General features: G+C 39.8%; 2 protein-coding genes across 7 annotated transcripts in view; one reads left to right on the top strand and one right to left on the bottom strand.

The window, feature by feature from the left end:
- Nucleotides 1-291: 291 nt before the first annotated feature.
- Nucleotides 292-10,279, bottom strand: LOC127862293 (uncharacterized). Of its 2 annotated transcripts, none has more exons than XM_052401367.1 (5): nt 9,854-10,279; nt 9,490-9,690; nt 2,446-3,254; nt 1,310-1,902; nt 292-857 (listed from the first exon to the last, which is right to left on the bottom strand). In XM_052401367.1, exons 2-5 carry the CDS (start codon nt 9,684-9,686, stop codon nt 711-713), a joined length of 1,746 nt encoding a protein of 581 aa, XP_052257327.1. In that variant the 5' UTR covers nt 9,687-9,690; nt 9,854-10,279; the 3' UTR covers nt 292-710. The 2 variants fall into 2 exon arrangements, with proteins under 2 accessions (XP_052257327.1, XP_052257326.1); XM_052401366.1 differs by having other exon boundaries at nt 9,943-10,278.
- An 81-nt stretch (nt 10,280-10,360) lies between these two features.
- Nucleotides 10,361-12,427, top strand: part of LOC127862292 (E3 ubiquitin-protein ligase Rnf220-like) — a 46,966-nt gene continuing 44,899 nt past the window's right edge. For 4 of the 5 annotated variants that reach the window (XR_008040535.1, XR_008040534.1, XR_008040533.1 and 1 more), the window contains exon 1: nt 10,914-11,738. Coding sequence is in view for 2 of the 5 variants with exons in the window: in XM_052401364.1 (XP_052257324.1) it covers nt 11,075-11,738 (664 nt within the window). In the remaining 3 variants the exon portion in view is untranslated. Of the gene's footprint in view, nt 10,433-10,913; nt 11,739-12,427 lie in introns of those variants that run through there. The other variant, XM_052401365.1, reaches the window with a different exon arrangement.

The raw sequence follows: 12,427 nt of genomic DNA, 5'->3' as shown, positions 1-12,427 counted from the left end.
TCTGAAAATATTTGAGCCTCGGAATGGGAAAACTGGGTTTAATGCATGTGCGTAAAGATTCGTTACTAATTAGACTGTGCAGTCCACACAGGCTAATCAGGGACGACACTTTCCGCCTTTACTGAGTTTTCGCTAAGAAGAGACTTTTTCTAAACGAACAATACCATTAAAATGAATCGCTGATTTTCCTGTGCCGACTGCACAGGCTAATATGGGAGGACTCCAGTCACATGCATTAAGTCCAGTTTTCCCAGAACGCGGCTCATTTAATATATCACACAAACACAAGCCTCAACCTTTCCACTATATATGTAAGTGCTGCAGTTGACAGATGTGAATAAATAATACATTTACATAAGTCATGTGCGTATAAAAAAAGGATTCCAAAAACATTAACAGTCAAGTTGTACGTTGCGGTATGAAGTCCAACTTATTGAATATTTCCATGTTTATTCTTCAGTTCATCAAAACTTTTTAGAGTTTAGATATATTGACAAACATTTTATAATCTTATCGAAAAGGGGGGAATTACAGTAAAAAAATGACTTCAGCAAGAAATATGAAGGAATCACTATGTTGTTCGCAATGTCAAATTCCAACACATAACACAGTTAAACGCATAACACAGTTATTATTACTTGTAATAATTGATACACAGTTCGACAATGACTTAACCATTCTAGGTCGCGCGCTACTCTACGACCGCGCGGTTACACCCAGTATTGTGTGTCCATGAGGACGGGTGTGGCGCTGTACTGGGACACGTGACGCATAAGGCTGTCGTGCAGGCGGGCATCCGACACGCTCCGGGAGTTGCTATCCTCCAGGGGGTAGTTGTCCCAGAACATGGAGCCTGTCTGTAATATGCGTGTGTACGAGGGGTAAACAGAAAGCGTCGAAATCGTTAAAAACGAACAATAACATAAGCATTCAAAGGGAATGCTTTCCAAATTAGAAACGAGATTTATCTGATTTGGACATAAACCTCCGAACATGTATAGCACAGTTAACATGTATACCGGGGGCAGTACAGCTACAGTTACTATGTATAGTACGTGCATAAGGTATATGTACACAACTCAATATCCTCCATAAGCACTCATGTAACAATTTCATAATGATCCGTGCTTGCTATTGAAACTGACAGCACTTAACAGTTTAAAAAAATACTGCATTTTATGCATAGACTATTATACTAAAATTTGAATATAATAACAGAATCAAAAATTAACATTTACATCCATTTTAAACGTATGAAGTCATATTCGCGATATAAGTACAGTGTAAATGTGACACTATACCGACGTACCTGACTATTAACGGAGCCGGTTGAAGCCAGCCTCTGCAGATTTCCCAAACCGTTCCAGCTATATCGGAACTCGGCGGAAGCGCTGTGACCGGAAATGCTCACTATGCGCGACGACGGGTCCATAAACGAGTTTCTGCGCATGGAAGACGACTCTTCTACCGGTCGGATACTCGACATCTCATCCACGAGCTTTGACAAGTCCTCCGGGCTCGCGTGTCCGCTTGGCTCCATTCTTGCCGGATAAGACGTCATCATAATAGGGTAACCGGATGCGGATGTCGGGTAACCGGAATTGTTACTACTACCGACGTTAGGCAAAAGCGACGTGTTATCTGACATGTGCGTATCCGAGGACTCCAAGCTGCTAGCTAGGGTGTAGTTGATGAATTTATTGGAGGTATACGGCAAGTAGGCGTTCGGCACCATGACGCTGTTGTTGTTCATGTCTTCGAGAATGTTCTGCTTGCTGAATTTCGCGATGCTGCTGGGCAGACTGCTCAGTGTCGTCGGCATGTCGGTGTGATCGGCCGACGGATAGGAGGACGAAGCGTGCAGGCCGCTGTTGCTCATCTCGTGCGAGTTGTGGTACGGATCTGCAACAGGCGAGACATTAGAATAACGGGAAACACACTCATAAACACAAAGCAAAATGAGTTAGTGTCAACAATTACATTCTGATTCATTCAGATTATGCTTCGATGCATACATGTTATTAGTTTGGATTTGGCGTTCGCCGAACCCGAGAGTATGATAAAAATACTAAATAAAAAAAATCTAACTTAATTTATAATTCATTCATACAAAAAATATACCTAAAACATAAGCGCTAAAATAATATAATAGTTAAAAATAAATTTTTATATTGGTAAAAATAAGAATAACTTGGTGGAATACATGCTACTTGTATAATTTCGAAACACTGTGTACACATTTGATTTATGGCGCATAGTGCTCATTCAATGGCCATGTAAACTTAGTTTAAGCATGATTTAAAAAAAGCTCAGACCAGTCTTAAGTCTATCAGACAAGAGTCCATTTCGTTGGTAGAACCAGTATCTATGCAAATAGAAAGATATTGAAAATGCTATGTGAGTAGGAAAAGAACCAGTGACTTCAAGATTGAACGGTCAACTTACCATGATATGATGTGGTATAAGAGGTACGGTGGGTGGTTGTCGTGTCAAGACTTAGGGACAGTCCCAGGTTCGAGGCGGACCGCACCGTCGACTTCGGGCTGGACGGGTAGCTAGTGTACTGAAGGCTGGGAGCGTGACTTCCGTTTCGTGAGTGACGCTGTGAAGCGTCGCTGGTGTTGTCGCACTCTGTGGTCGGCGTGTTGTTGTTGGGAAAAAACGGCGAGTTTACTGCGGGCTCGTATCCATGGTTAGGCATGGGAGTTTGGTCACCGCTAGAAAAGCGTTTGGTCGTCGAATTCTGTTCAGACACGCGCACAGTCATGTGTGGATCGAAGCGTTCGTGGGATGATGGGTACTCGTATGCAGGAGGGACATGTGACGGAGTGTTCCATGTCAAATGGTAAGGTGAAAAGTCGGCCTTGGAATTCACTTTGTAGCTCCGGGACAGGTCTGATAACTTCATGGACGATGGTGAATCAATTTCGTCAATTGGTGAAAGCGGTTTGGTCCCCGCGCGACCGGAAGCTGAGAGCGAGGAGGTCGGGAACGCCTTCCAGTGATTCTTATCCCAGTAAAACGAAAACTTTCCCGTCATGGGTCGCGGAGGCTGAACGGGTATGACATTCACGTTACTGACTTTCACAATGTTGGAGTTCCGGTTCGTACCACTTTCGGTACTTCCAGAAGATGATATTTTCTCACTGATGCTGTTGCGAAGAGGCGCCGTTGATCGCGTGGAGTCCCGGACCGCATCTTGACGTCCAGAGCTCGAGCGCGTGCGGTAACTCCGCTGAAACGCCGAGGTGTTCCTGAAACAGATAGTACGTATGCCGAACTATCTGCATTCCGACTCTATGCAACTTTTTATTTTCGTTATACACTAAAAAGATTTAATTCGTCCATGTCTGTACTTAACGGATCTGCTGCTTCCCTTATCCGTACTTCTTTAGACTACAGCGACGTACATATGATATATAAAGATTAGTTTGGTTCTGTAGAATATCGATTTTAATTAACAAGTTATCATAGAAAATGTGTATTTTTTATCATGACGAGATAATGAAAATCGATAATATACCGAAAATCAAAACATGTACCCCGGTAAGTGATTTTTGTTCAACGTTTTCTGACATTTTTAAAAGAGCTAAGCGTACGAATTGTGCTGCAACAGAAACGTCAAACGACATTATCGATAAGTTCACTGCTTTTTTTCACTGTTTGAAACGGTGATCCCAGACCAGAAGCGGGCGACGAACGTCCGCCCATACTTAAAGCAGAGGTGGACGACCCTGTGCGTAGTTTTAATGCATGAAACTCTTCGGGAATGGACAACGTCCCTTCCGAGCTGATTGAGAATGGGGGAGAGGCAACGACTGCAGCAATAACGACAATATGCCAAATACGAAAAGAAGTGGCAAAAAGAGTGGATCCAGTCTCTGGGACAACCTCAAGCTGTGAGAGAATCAGCGCACCATCAGCCTCATCAGTCAATCCTGCACAGTCGTGCTACGCATCATCCTCAATCAATTGCAAAGTAAGGCCGAGGAACTGCTGGCCGAAGAGCAGACTGGATTTAGAGCTGGAGGGAACACGGAGGAATAGATCTTCAACCTCAGAGTCATCATGGAGATACGTGACCTATGGTATTTCACAACTTCATCGTCTTTAAGACAGGTTTCGACCGCGTGTGGCATAAGGGCCATTGGTATGTTAAAAGACGATTCAACATTGACGAAGGTCTGGTGCAAGTCATCCAAGAAATCTAAGGACACAGCGCAGTACTTCACAATGGATAGAAGGGGACTTTTACGTGACATCAGTGGGCGTCCGTCAGGGCTTCCTGTTCTCACCCGTCCCGTAAAACCATTTGATTGAGAAGATAATTCAAGAGACTTTCACAGACCACCACGCCTCTATCTCCATCGTTTGAAGACTTCATCTCAAACTTGTGAAACGCTGATGGCATTTGTCTTATGGGTGGCACCAGCAGTGAACATCAAGATCTCACCAACATACTCTATGAAAGAGCGTGCGATTACGGGATGGAGGTCTCACGAAGAAGTCGAAGATCATGGGGAACAACACCAGTGTAGACACCAACGTAAACGGCGAGAAAATGGAAGAAATGACCTGTTCAAAGTACTTGGAAGCAACCCTGTCTAAGGATGGTACCAGTACCGATGAGGTCCATATAAGAAATGCCATGGCGAACACAGCGATGGCAAGACTGATCAGGTTGTGGACTAGCAGCTCCATCAGATTCTCCACCATGTACAGACTCTACAAGTCCGTTGTAGTCTCCATCCCATTGTTCGGCTGCGAGACCTTGTCCGATCACATATGTCATCGGAGACTACTCCGCATGTCCTATATAGGGAACAAGATCAACGAGTATGTCTGGAACAAGGCTGCAACACGTGTTGGCCCTCAAAAACCCATACTGGCGACCGTTAAACGACCAAAGCTGGCTTGATTTGGACACGTCACCAGGCACGAATCTCTGTGCAGGACTGTGATTCACGGCACACTATTAGGCTCGACTATACCGGAGAAGGACGCACGAGTGGCACGTGTCCCCCAGCAGCTCAAAGCTTCTTTTCATGTGTTTTTTTGTGTTAACCCAACTTGGCCAGATATTCTTATTTCCCCCGATTTCTGCTAGAAAAAGGAACTTGGAAGGATCGCAAAGCGGAATGCTCATTCTCCGTATTGTGGGTAGGGGTTTCACTACATCGCCGGAATAGGGACGGGAGTAGCAGGGTAGTGTATTTGGCAGCGTAGATGACGGACGGGGAGGACCTGGGGCATAGATGCAGACTAGGGCTTCGAGGGGGTGGCCCTTAGAAGATAATGGAAGTGTCCCAGGACGGCGGTACTCAGTACGGTCAACGTGCTGGGGACATCGTTCTGGGGTTCGGGTCGACGGCTGAGAGAGGTCATAAAGGCCGCGCAGCGCGCGAAGAGAGGGAAGAAAGTCTTTGTTAATTGTCAGCACTCACTTGGTAGAGTTACCTTGTCCTTTTAAGGGCAACTAGACATGACTTGTCTTGTAATTGTTTATCAGTGCACATTAAGGTTTCATTGGCCACCGTGCACTTGTCCATCTGGATCAAAATTATTTCTTTGGCGAATATCCGGGCAGCCGGGGTAAAGTTGACTACTTCGTCTCAAAATTAAATATTTTCCCCTTAAAGGGCACAGGGGCAGGTCGGCACATAAGTTAGTCGTGAAGACTCAGCGATGACCTATAAATAAATTCTGACATACACACAAACACACAGATTAAAAATGTTATTTTTGTTTGTATTGGTTTCTTGTTAAACTGTTGAATGCCAATCACAATTTTAAATAAAAATTAAGCATATTGAATACTTAGCGTTTTATTGAACTTCTTTATGTTGTAAGTATCATATATTAAGTAGCATCGTATTAATATATAGAGAATACTAGGTTAGCGTTGAATACAGAGAAGTTTATGTTGCGAGGCTTAGAACGCCGGAAGCGCGAGCCTTGGCGAGCGCTTTCGGTGTTCGAGCCGAGCAACATAAACTTCTCTGTATTCAACGCTAATCCTAGTATTCTATTTATCCCATTTGATTTTTTCAACGTGACATTTAACATAAATAGATCTAATAACCTTAACAATAATTTTAATTCAGTCATAAAAGCGCTTAAAATCTAACAAATGTAACCATGCGTAGTGATATACATTTATTTGTTCTGGTACGCAAAATAGTCTTTAAAAAATTCACACACAAACTGTAAAACAAGTAAAAAATATCACCATATGCCTACATTCAATTTTACGCAGTATGCGAATTTTAACACATTACTACCGCGAAAAGAAGATTTTACTTTACTATAATTCATTTTATTTTCGAAAGAAAATGATCAAATCCAATATGGCGGCGATTGCTCCTGACAAAATGCTGTCGATGTCAACATACATGTACACCATCGACGACCTAGTTCTGGCTACCATAACTTTAAATGTCGCTTTTTATGATTTTTGACTGGCGCGACTTTGTACAGGTCTTTCAATACTAAATAAACTGTACGCTGAAGATTCTTTAGCTATCGAAGACCTTGACAATTTTGACGAGTAAACAGACAATTGCAGCGACTGACACTTTATTTGACAAAATATACAGGGCAATACGTTTTCCGACTTCGGACGACGAATTTAAGGACGCGCAGAACGTGTTTTTTATATAATGTTATGGGTATGCCGTGTGTGATCCGATGCATCAATGGCGCCCATGTTAAAATCATTTCCCCGAGAACAGGGAACGACAAAAGTACAAACAAAAATCAAAATACGTAAGAACTAGTATCTTACCTTTAATTATCCTTTAAAATCCATCTAATAATCCATTTTACTCAATAATTGATGATTTTGCATCTAGGGTCTTTAATAATTATTTTAGCATAGTTAAATAAAGACCCTTATGCAATTCTATCACTTTATTCAAATGAGTTTATGAACGCGATAAACTTTCTTCTTCGTCACACGCTACGTCATGTACTCTACATTACTGCTGTTCAAATGAACCGGAGCAGTTTATCTAATAATAGCCGTTGGTAAACTCGGTTGCATTTGCAGATTTCTGCATACAAACATAATTATGTTTAAACTTGCACAATGTTTTATTTATCTATGGTAAATGCCCTTATTGTACGAGAAAATAATTTAATATATAAATACACAAAGAATGGCAAACATTCCAGTACACAACAGATAAATAAGTAGAAAATACCCGTGTACAAAATGGGACGTTCCCAATTCCAGTGTGGTGCTATTTTTACCATCTTATACTTTACACAGCTCTATGCCTAACGTGAATTAAATAGGAAAGCAAACATAGCAGATTATTCATGAACTGTGCGATATGTGTATGGCTTGTTGTACATTCTTAATATTTAAAGGGGCCTTTTCACAGATTTTGGCATTTTTTTAACTTATTCATTAAATGCTATATATTGATAAATGTAAACATTGGATCATAAAAGCTCCAGTAAAAAATCAAGAAAAAAATTAAAAAAAGGAAAGGAACATTGCCCGGAGCAGGTTTCGAACCAGTGACCCCTGGAGTCCTGCCAGAGTCCTGAAGTAAAAACGCTTTAGCCTACTGAGCTATTCCGCCGAGTACACATACGTGACGTATTTTATACCTTATATAAGCAATCTTTGTAGTTTCACAAAATTTAACGACAAAAACAGAACTCTCCAAATTATTCAATCGTTTCGCGTTGCAACGCTTTATAATTTTTAGGTTTTAAAATCGTCAAAAGATGCATATAATGGCTATATTAGAGCATGGTTAATGTTCAGTATTACTGTTTCCTCACAAATATCATAACTAAAACGAAAACTTACGGATCTGAAACAACTTTTTTCAATTTTGTCAATTTACCAAAGCGTGAAAAGATCCCTTTAAGTTAAATGTCAAAAGTATATGCTTTGGTTATAAACAATGCACATTACACGAAATAAGGAAAATGTGATCAATTGACAATTCAGATATGTCGACATACAGTACATGTAGAAAAAATGTGAAATAAGTCGCGTTTATAATAAATCGTCAAAAAAATGGAGAAAATGACGCAATAATATGTCATTTTATGACGCCATCAATCAGCTGATTCATTATACGGATGGCGAAAAATTATGTCATATGACTAGTTTTAAAGGTTGAAGGTCGTATAATTTTGAAGCTTAAGTTTTGTCGACTTTGTTATAAATAAAAAAATAACAAAACAAAAATCGTGTAATTTCATATTTTATTTCAACATTTCTTTTGGTGAATATGTCAGATATATGTTTTTCTGCAAAATATGCACATTTTCTTCTAATGGGTGACCTTAAAATTCGATCAATGAACCAAACAATATCGACCTAATTTTAGCGCATATCGCATGACGTCATTTAAAAAGTAGTCCGTGCACGCGACAGGTATATTCCACAGTGTTGAATACAAGCAAGTATATCCCACAACGTGTTATACCGTCAATGTCGCGGTGAAAATGGGATAAATGACCATTCATTGTACACTGGACTTCAACCCGCCCCCCCCCCCCCCTCCGTATTTGTAATGTTGAACAAATCGTGTTCCCCCTCCCCGTTGAGTCCCCTCTGGATCCGGTCCTAAGATAAGATAAGATAAGATCAGATTTATTTTGAGTCGGCAAGAGTGAATCAAAACAATAAACATAAGCTTATGCAGCTTGTGCAACCGACTATAAAACATGTTGAATAAGGATAACAATTGTACAAAAGCTGATAGACTGAAATCAATTTGTAAATTAAAAGACAAATATACATAAAATGATATTATAACATCAGATATGGATATTTAAAAAAGGTTTAGATTAATCTGCTTAAAAGTCAGATAATTATTTAATAAAAAGAATAAAATATCCACTAGATATGTTGTAAAATAGGCAGTAGGTTAAATCAATTGTTTCAAGTATAAAGCATTTATACTACGGCTTTGTTACTTGTCATATAGCATTTAGTTAGCATATATCCGTAAAAACATGAAAACATGTAAGGCATGTTACATAAAACAGAAACAAGCACGTTAAGTTTACTGGGCATGCAGAGCACACAAAGCAACATGAGGCATGCAAGGCATACAGAGCATACACATCATGCAGAGCATACAAAACATACTATTTAAAGCATATTGAGCATACGTAGCATGCAGAGTATACAAAACATACAAAGCACACAAAGTATACAAAGCACAAAGTACAAAGCATACAAAGCAAGCAAAGCAAATACAAAGCATACCAAGTTAACAAAATATGCAAGGCATACAAAGCAAACAAAGTATACAAGCCCTGCACTAGAGTTGGGTCGCCGTCGAGGCCGTCAGAAGAAAAGCTGGATGGACAACGTGACAGATTGGATAGCACTGTCCAGTATTGAATTACGGGAATTATTAAGCTGATGGTAATGCAACGGTGAATTGTCGTTTTTAAATCATCGATATTTACATATAGACCAGAGAAGGCATCAAGTAAAAGGCAATCTCCACTCACCTCATTTGCAGGGTGCGCTTGTCTCGCCACTTGTGCCACCACAGACACAGGACGACGCAAACCAAGAAGATCCCTATCAGGATGATGGGAATGATGAGGCCCCAGCTGGGTCCACTTCCGGTACCGTCGTCTGAGCCCGCGGGAGGGGACAGAGAGACCGGGAGCTTAAGAGACGTCGGTGGTTTCGAAGAATCCATTACACTTAATGCAAAAAAATCAGTCATAAACAAATCATCGCATGATTACCAGTGAACAAAGATCGGGCAAAGTATTACTAGTGTAAAAAAAATCTAAGAAAGCAAAGTATTACTAGTGTAAAAAAAAACTCTTAGAAAGAGTGTACTAGTGATACCCATTCACTCACATGCGATAGAGAAATTTTCTTATAAGCGCGATGTCCCAGGTTCGTGTCCCGAATGGATGCAAATTATTTAATTTGGTACATACACATACCTTAAATATAAAATCCCGACCGAATTTCTACTGCAAAACAATCACGTTTTAATCCAAGATATAAATATTTCAGTCTCGATATCATGGAAGAAACATCACACTCTGCTTGTGTAAATGGTCAAGTGTCAAAAAACAGGGAACGGGCACGCGAAATTTGTGAGACGTTTTAATGAGGCCCATTAGTAGAGATTAAACATGGGGAAGATAACGGTATTTACGTAGTTCATATGTATCAATAATAATAATATTAGCAGCAATCGTATTGCGCATTTGTTAAACGACTTCAGTATGTACTTTAACTACGTGCCTATATAAACAAAATTAAAAACATGGTTGAACTGAACGCGACAGTAGAGCTACTTCTTATGAATTTAAATAACGCGCGGGCCTCGTTCAACTAAAAATAGAATATCGGATTTCCGTTTTCGATTGGTTTCCCCAGTCCAAAACGAGGCTGAGTTATTGTTACTGCCGGGAAGTACTGAAGCAGGTAACTCATTTTAATCCAATTTTCAAGGACGCAATCCGATAATCTGCAAGTAAAATACGTATAGGAGAATGTTAATTGATACTTTATGTTCACGTGCGCTACCATATTTTTGTAAAATCATATTTCATATAGCCGATTGCGGTCGATGAAATTCACACTTTTTGTCTTTCAACTGCACTCGTCCGCCATAGTTTGTTTACATCGGCCTAACAGCTGAAACAAATATGACTTGTTCGAAATATCAATTCATATATTCATACGCATTACCAAATTGTATATGTAACTATATTGTGGGTATACTCTGCTGTTAAACAAAACGTCAAGAATTGTTAAGTAGATGCAATTTATCTTCACGTTCGTTAAAGGGAAGTGTATGGCCATCGATGGGGGCGTGCCTTAAGGGAGGTTTAACCACACGATTCAACGTGTGTGAAAAGTGGGCGGGGCTTGTCACTTGTATAGTCTGTACACTTGCAGTCTGATGATAAAACCATTACTTGGTTCTACTATAGAATATATTTATTGACTATCAGCTACTGACTTACTATATGATAGCATGGATGATTTTATTAATTAAAATAATTAAAGCTTGTTGTATTTTTAATAGTGTTCCAGATTAATAGAACATAGCTTGCCTTTTTAATGATCATGGATTACACTAACTATACAGCTAAAATGCAGAATTTGCATGACTTGGCAATGTTTCGATTCAATTTCTGGCACAAGCCTTTTCTTTCTCCGCCAGCTGCTCATCAGCCATTTCCGACAGGCATGGACTCCTTCATTCCTAATCCCATGGGATCACCAGCGCTGATGGTTCTTGCCAGCACGGCTGAGAATCACGAGGGATCACGCCTGAACGGTACACCCAGGTTCACCAACCCAGACAGCAAAGAAGGCTCACCACAGTTTACCACACCCAACTTCACTATGTACCGACCCGGTGAGCATTTCCCATCGCCAATATATGCGCCAGTCCACCCGCTGGTGAGGGCAGGGGTGAGGTCCGACAGGTCAGGGGTGGGAATCATGCATCCGGCAGGTAGCAGTGCATTCCGCCATGTTTCAGGTGAAAATACTTTAGACCAGTTTCATTCAGCATTCTCCCCTGCAAAGAGACCCAAGCCAGAAGACCTTTCGAAAAAATCGCATACAGCGTCCAATGACTCGAACCATAATCATAATGAAAGTATTTGTGAGGACCGACCCTCTAGTCAGAGCTCAGTAAACTATGAGACGAACTCTGACTCCTACTCCGAACATGGGGACAGAGGGACACCAGATTCTGAAGGACGGTCTCTGAGAAGTAAGTCAAAGGATCATTTAAATATTTGTTTCCAGTTGATATTAAAAAAATGTTTACTTTCAAAAATGTAATTTTGAACATGCACACTCTTAGAAAAATAAAGAGTGTTATATGACCAATTATATTGGTTATAATTATATTCTTAAGCCAGCATACCATGTTTGCGGTACAAATGTATTATTAATCAAACATTTTGTTTATTAAATGCATTCCCAAGTCTACAGTATAACTCGTACATGTATGATTAAGGGGCGTTTACATTGTTCTCAATTTAATTTTGAATAGCATACATAAAAAGACACCTATTAAGTTATTAACATGATGATCAAAATATTAATTAATGTTACACAATAGTAAGTATTGCAAATTGCAAATAGTTGATTCTAAAGTGAATACACACTGATCTTTGTAATGTAGATAAAGAACAAAATAAAGTGTTTTAACACTTCTCCACAACAATTCCATATCATTTCTGGTGACAGAAAAACAATGGAAATTATACAGTGTTTTATACATTTTATTTTGTATGCTAGGGCTTTCGAAGGTTTTAATTTTATTTAACTCAAAGTTCAGTTTTAATATGAAAATCAAGATGCTTTTGTCATGTGTATAATTACCTGTAAATATAATACAATAATGGTGGTACAAAACTGTCATTAAATCTAGTAACTTTTACTTTGGAAATAATA

This window comes from Dreissena polymorpha, chromosome 16 (genome assembly GCF_020536995.1).
Source record: "Dreissena polymorpha isolate Duluth1 chromosome 16, UMN_Dpol_1.0, whole genome shotgun sequence".
NCBI lineage: Eukaryota > Metazoa > Mollusca > Bivalvia > Myida > Dreissenidae > Dreissena > Dreissena polymorpha.
This window is presented reverse-complemented; position numbering and strand designations above follow the sequence as displayed.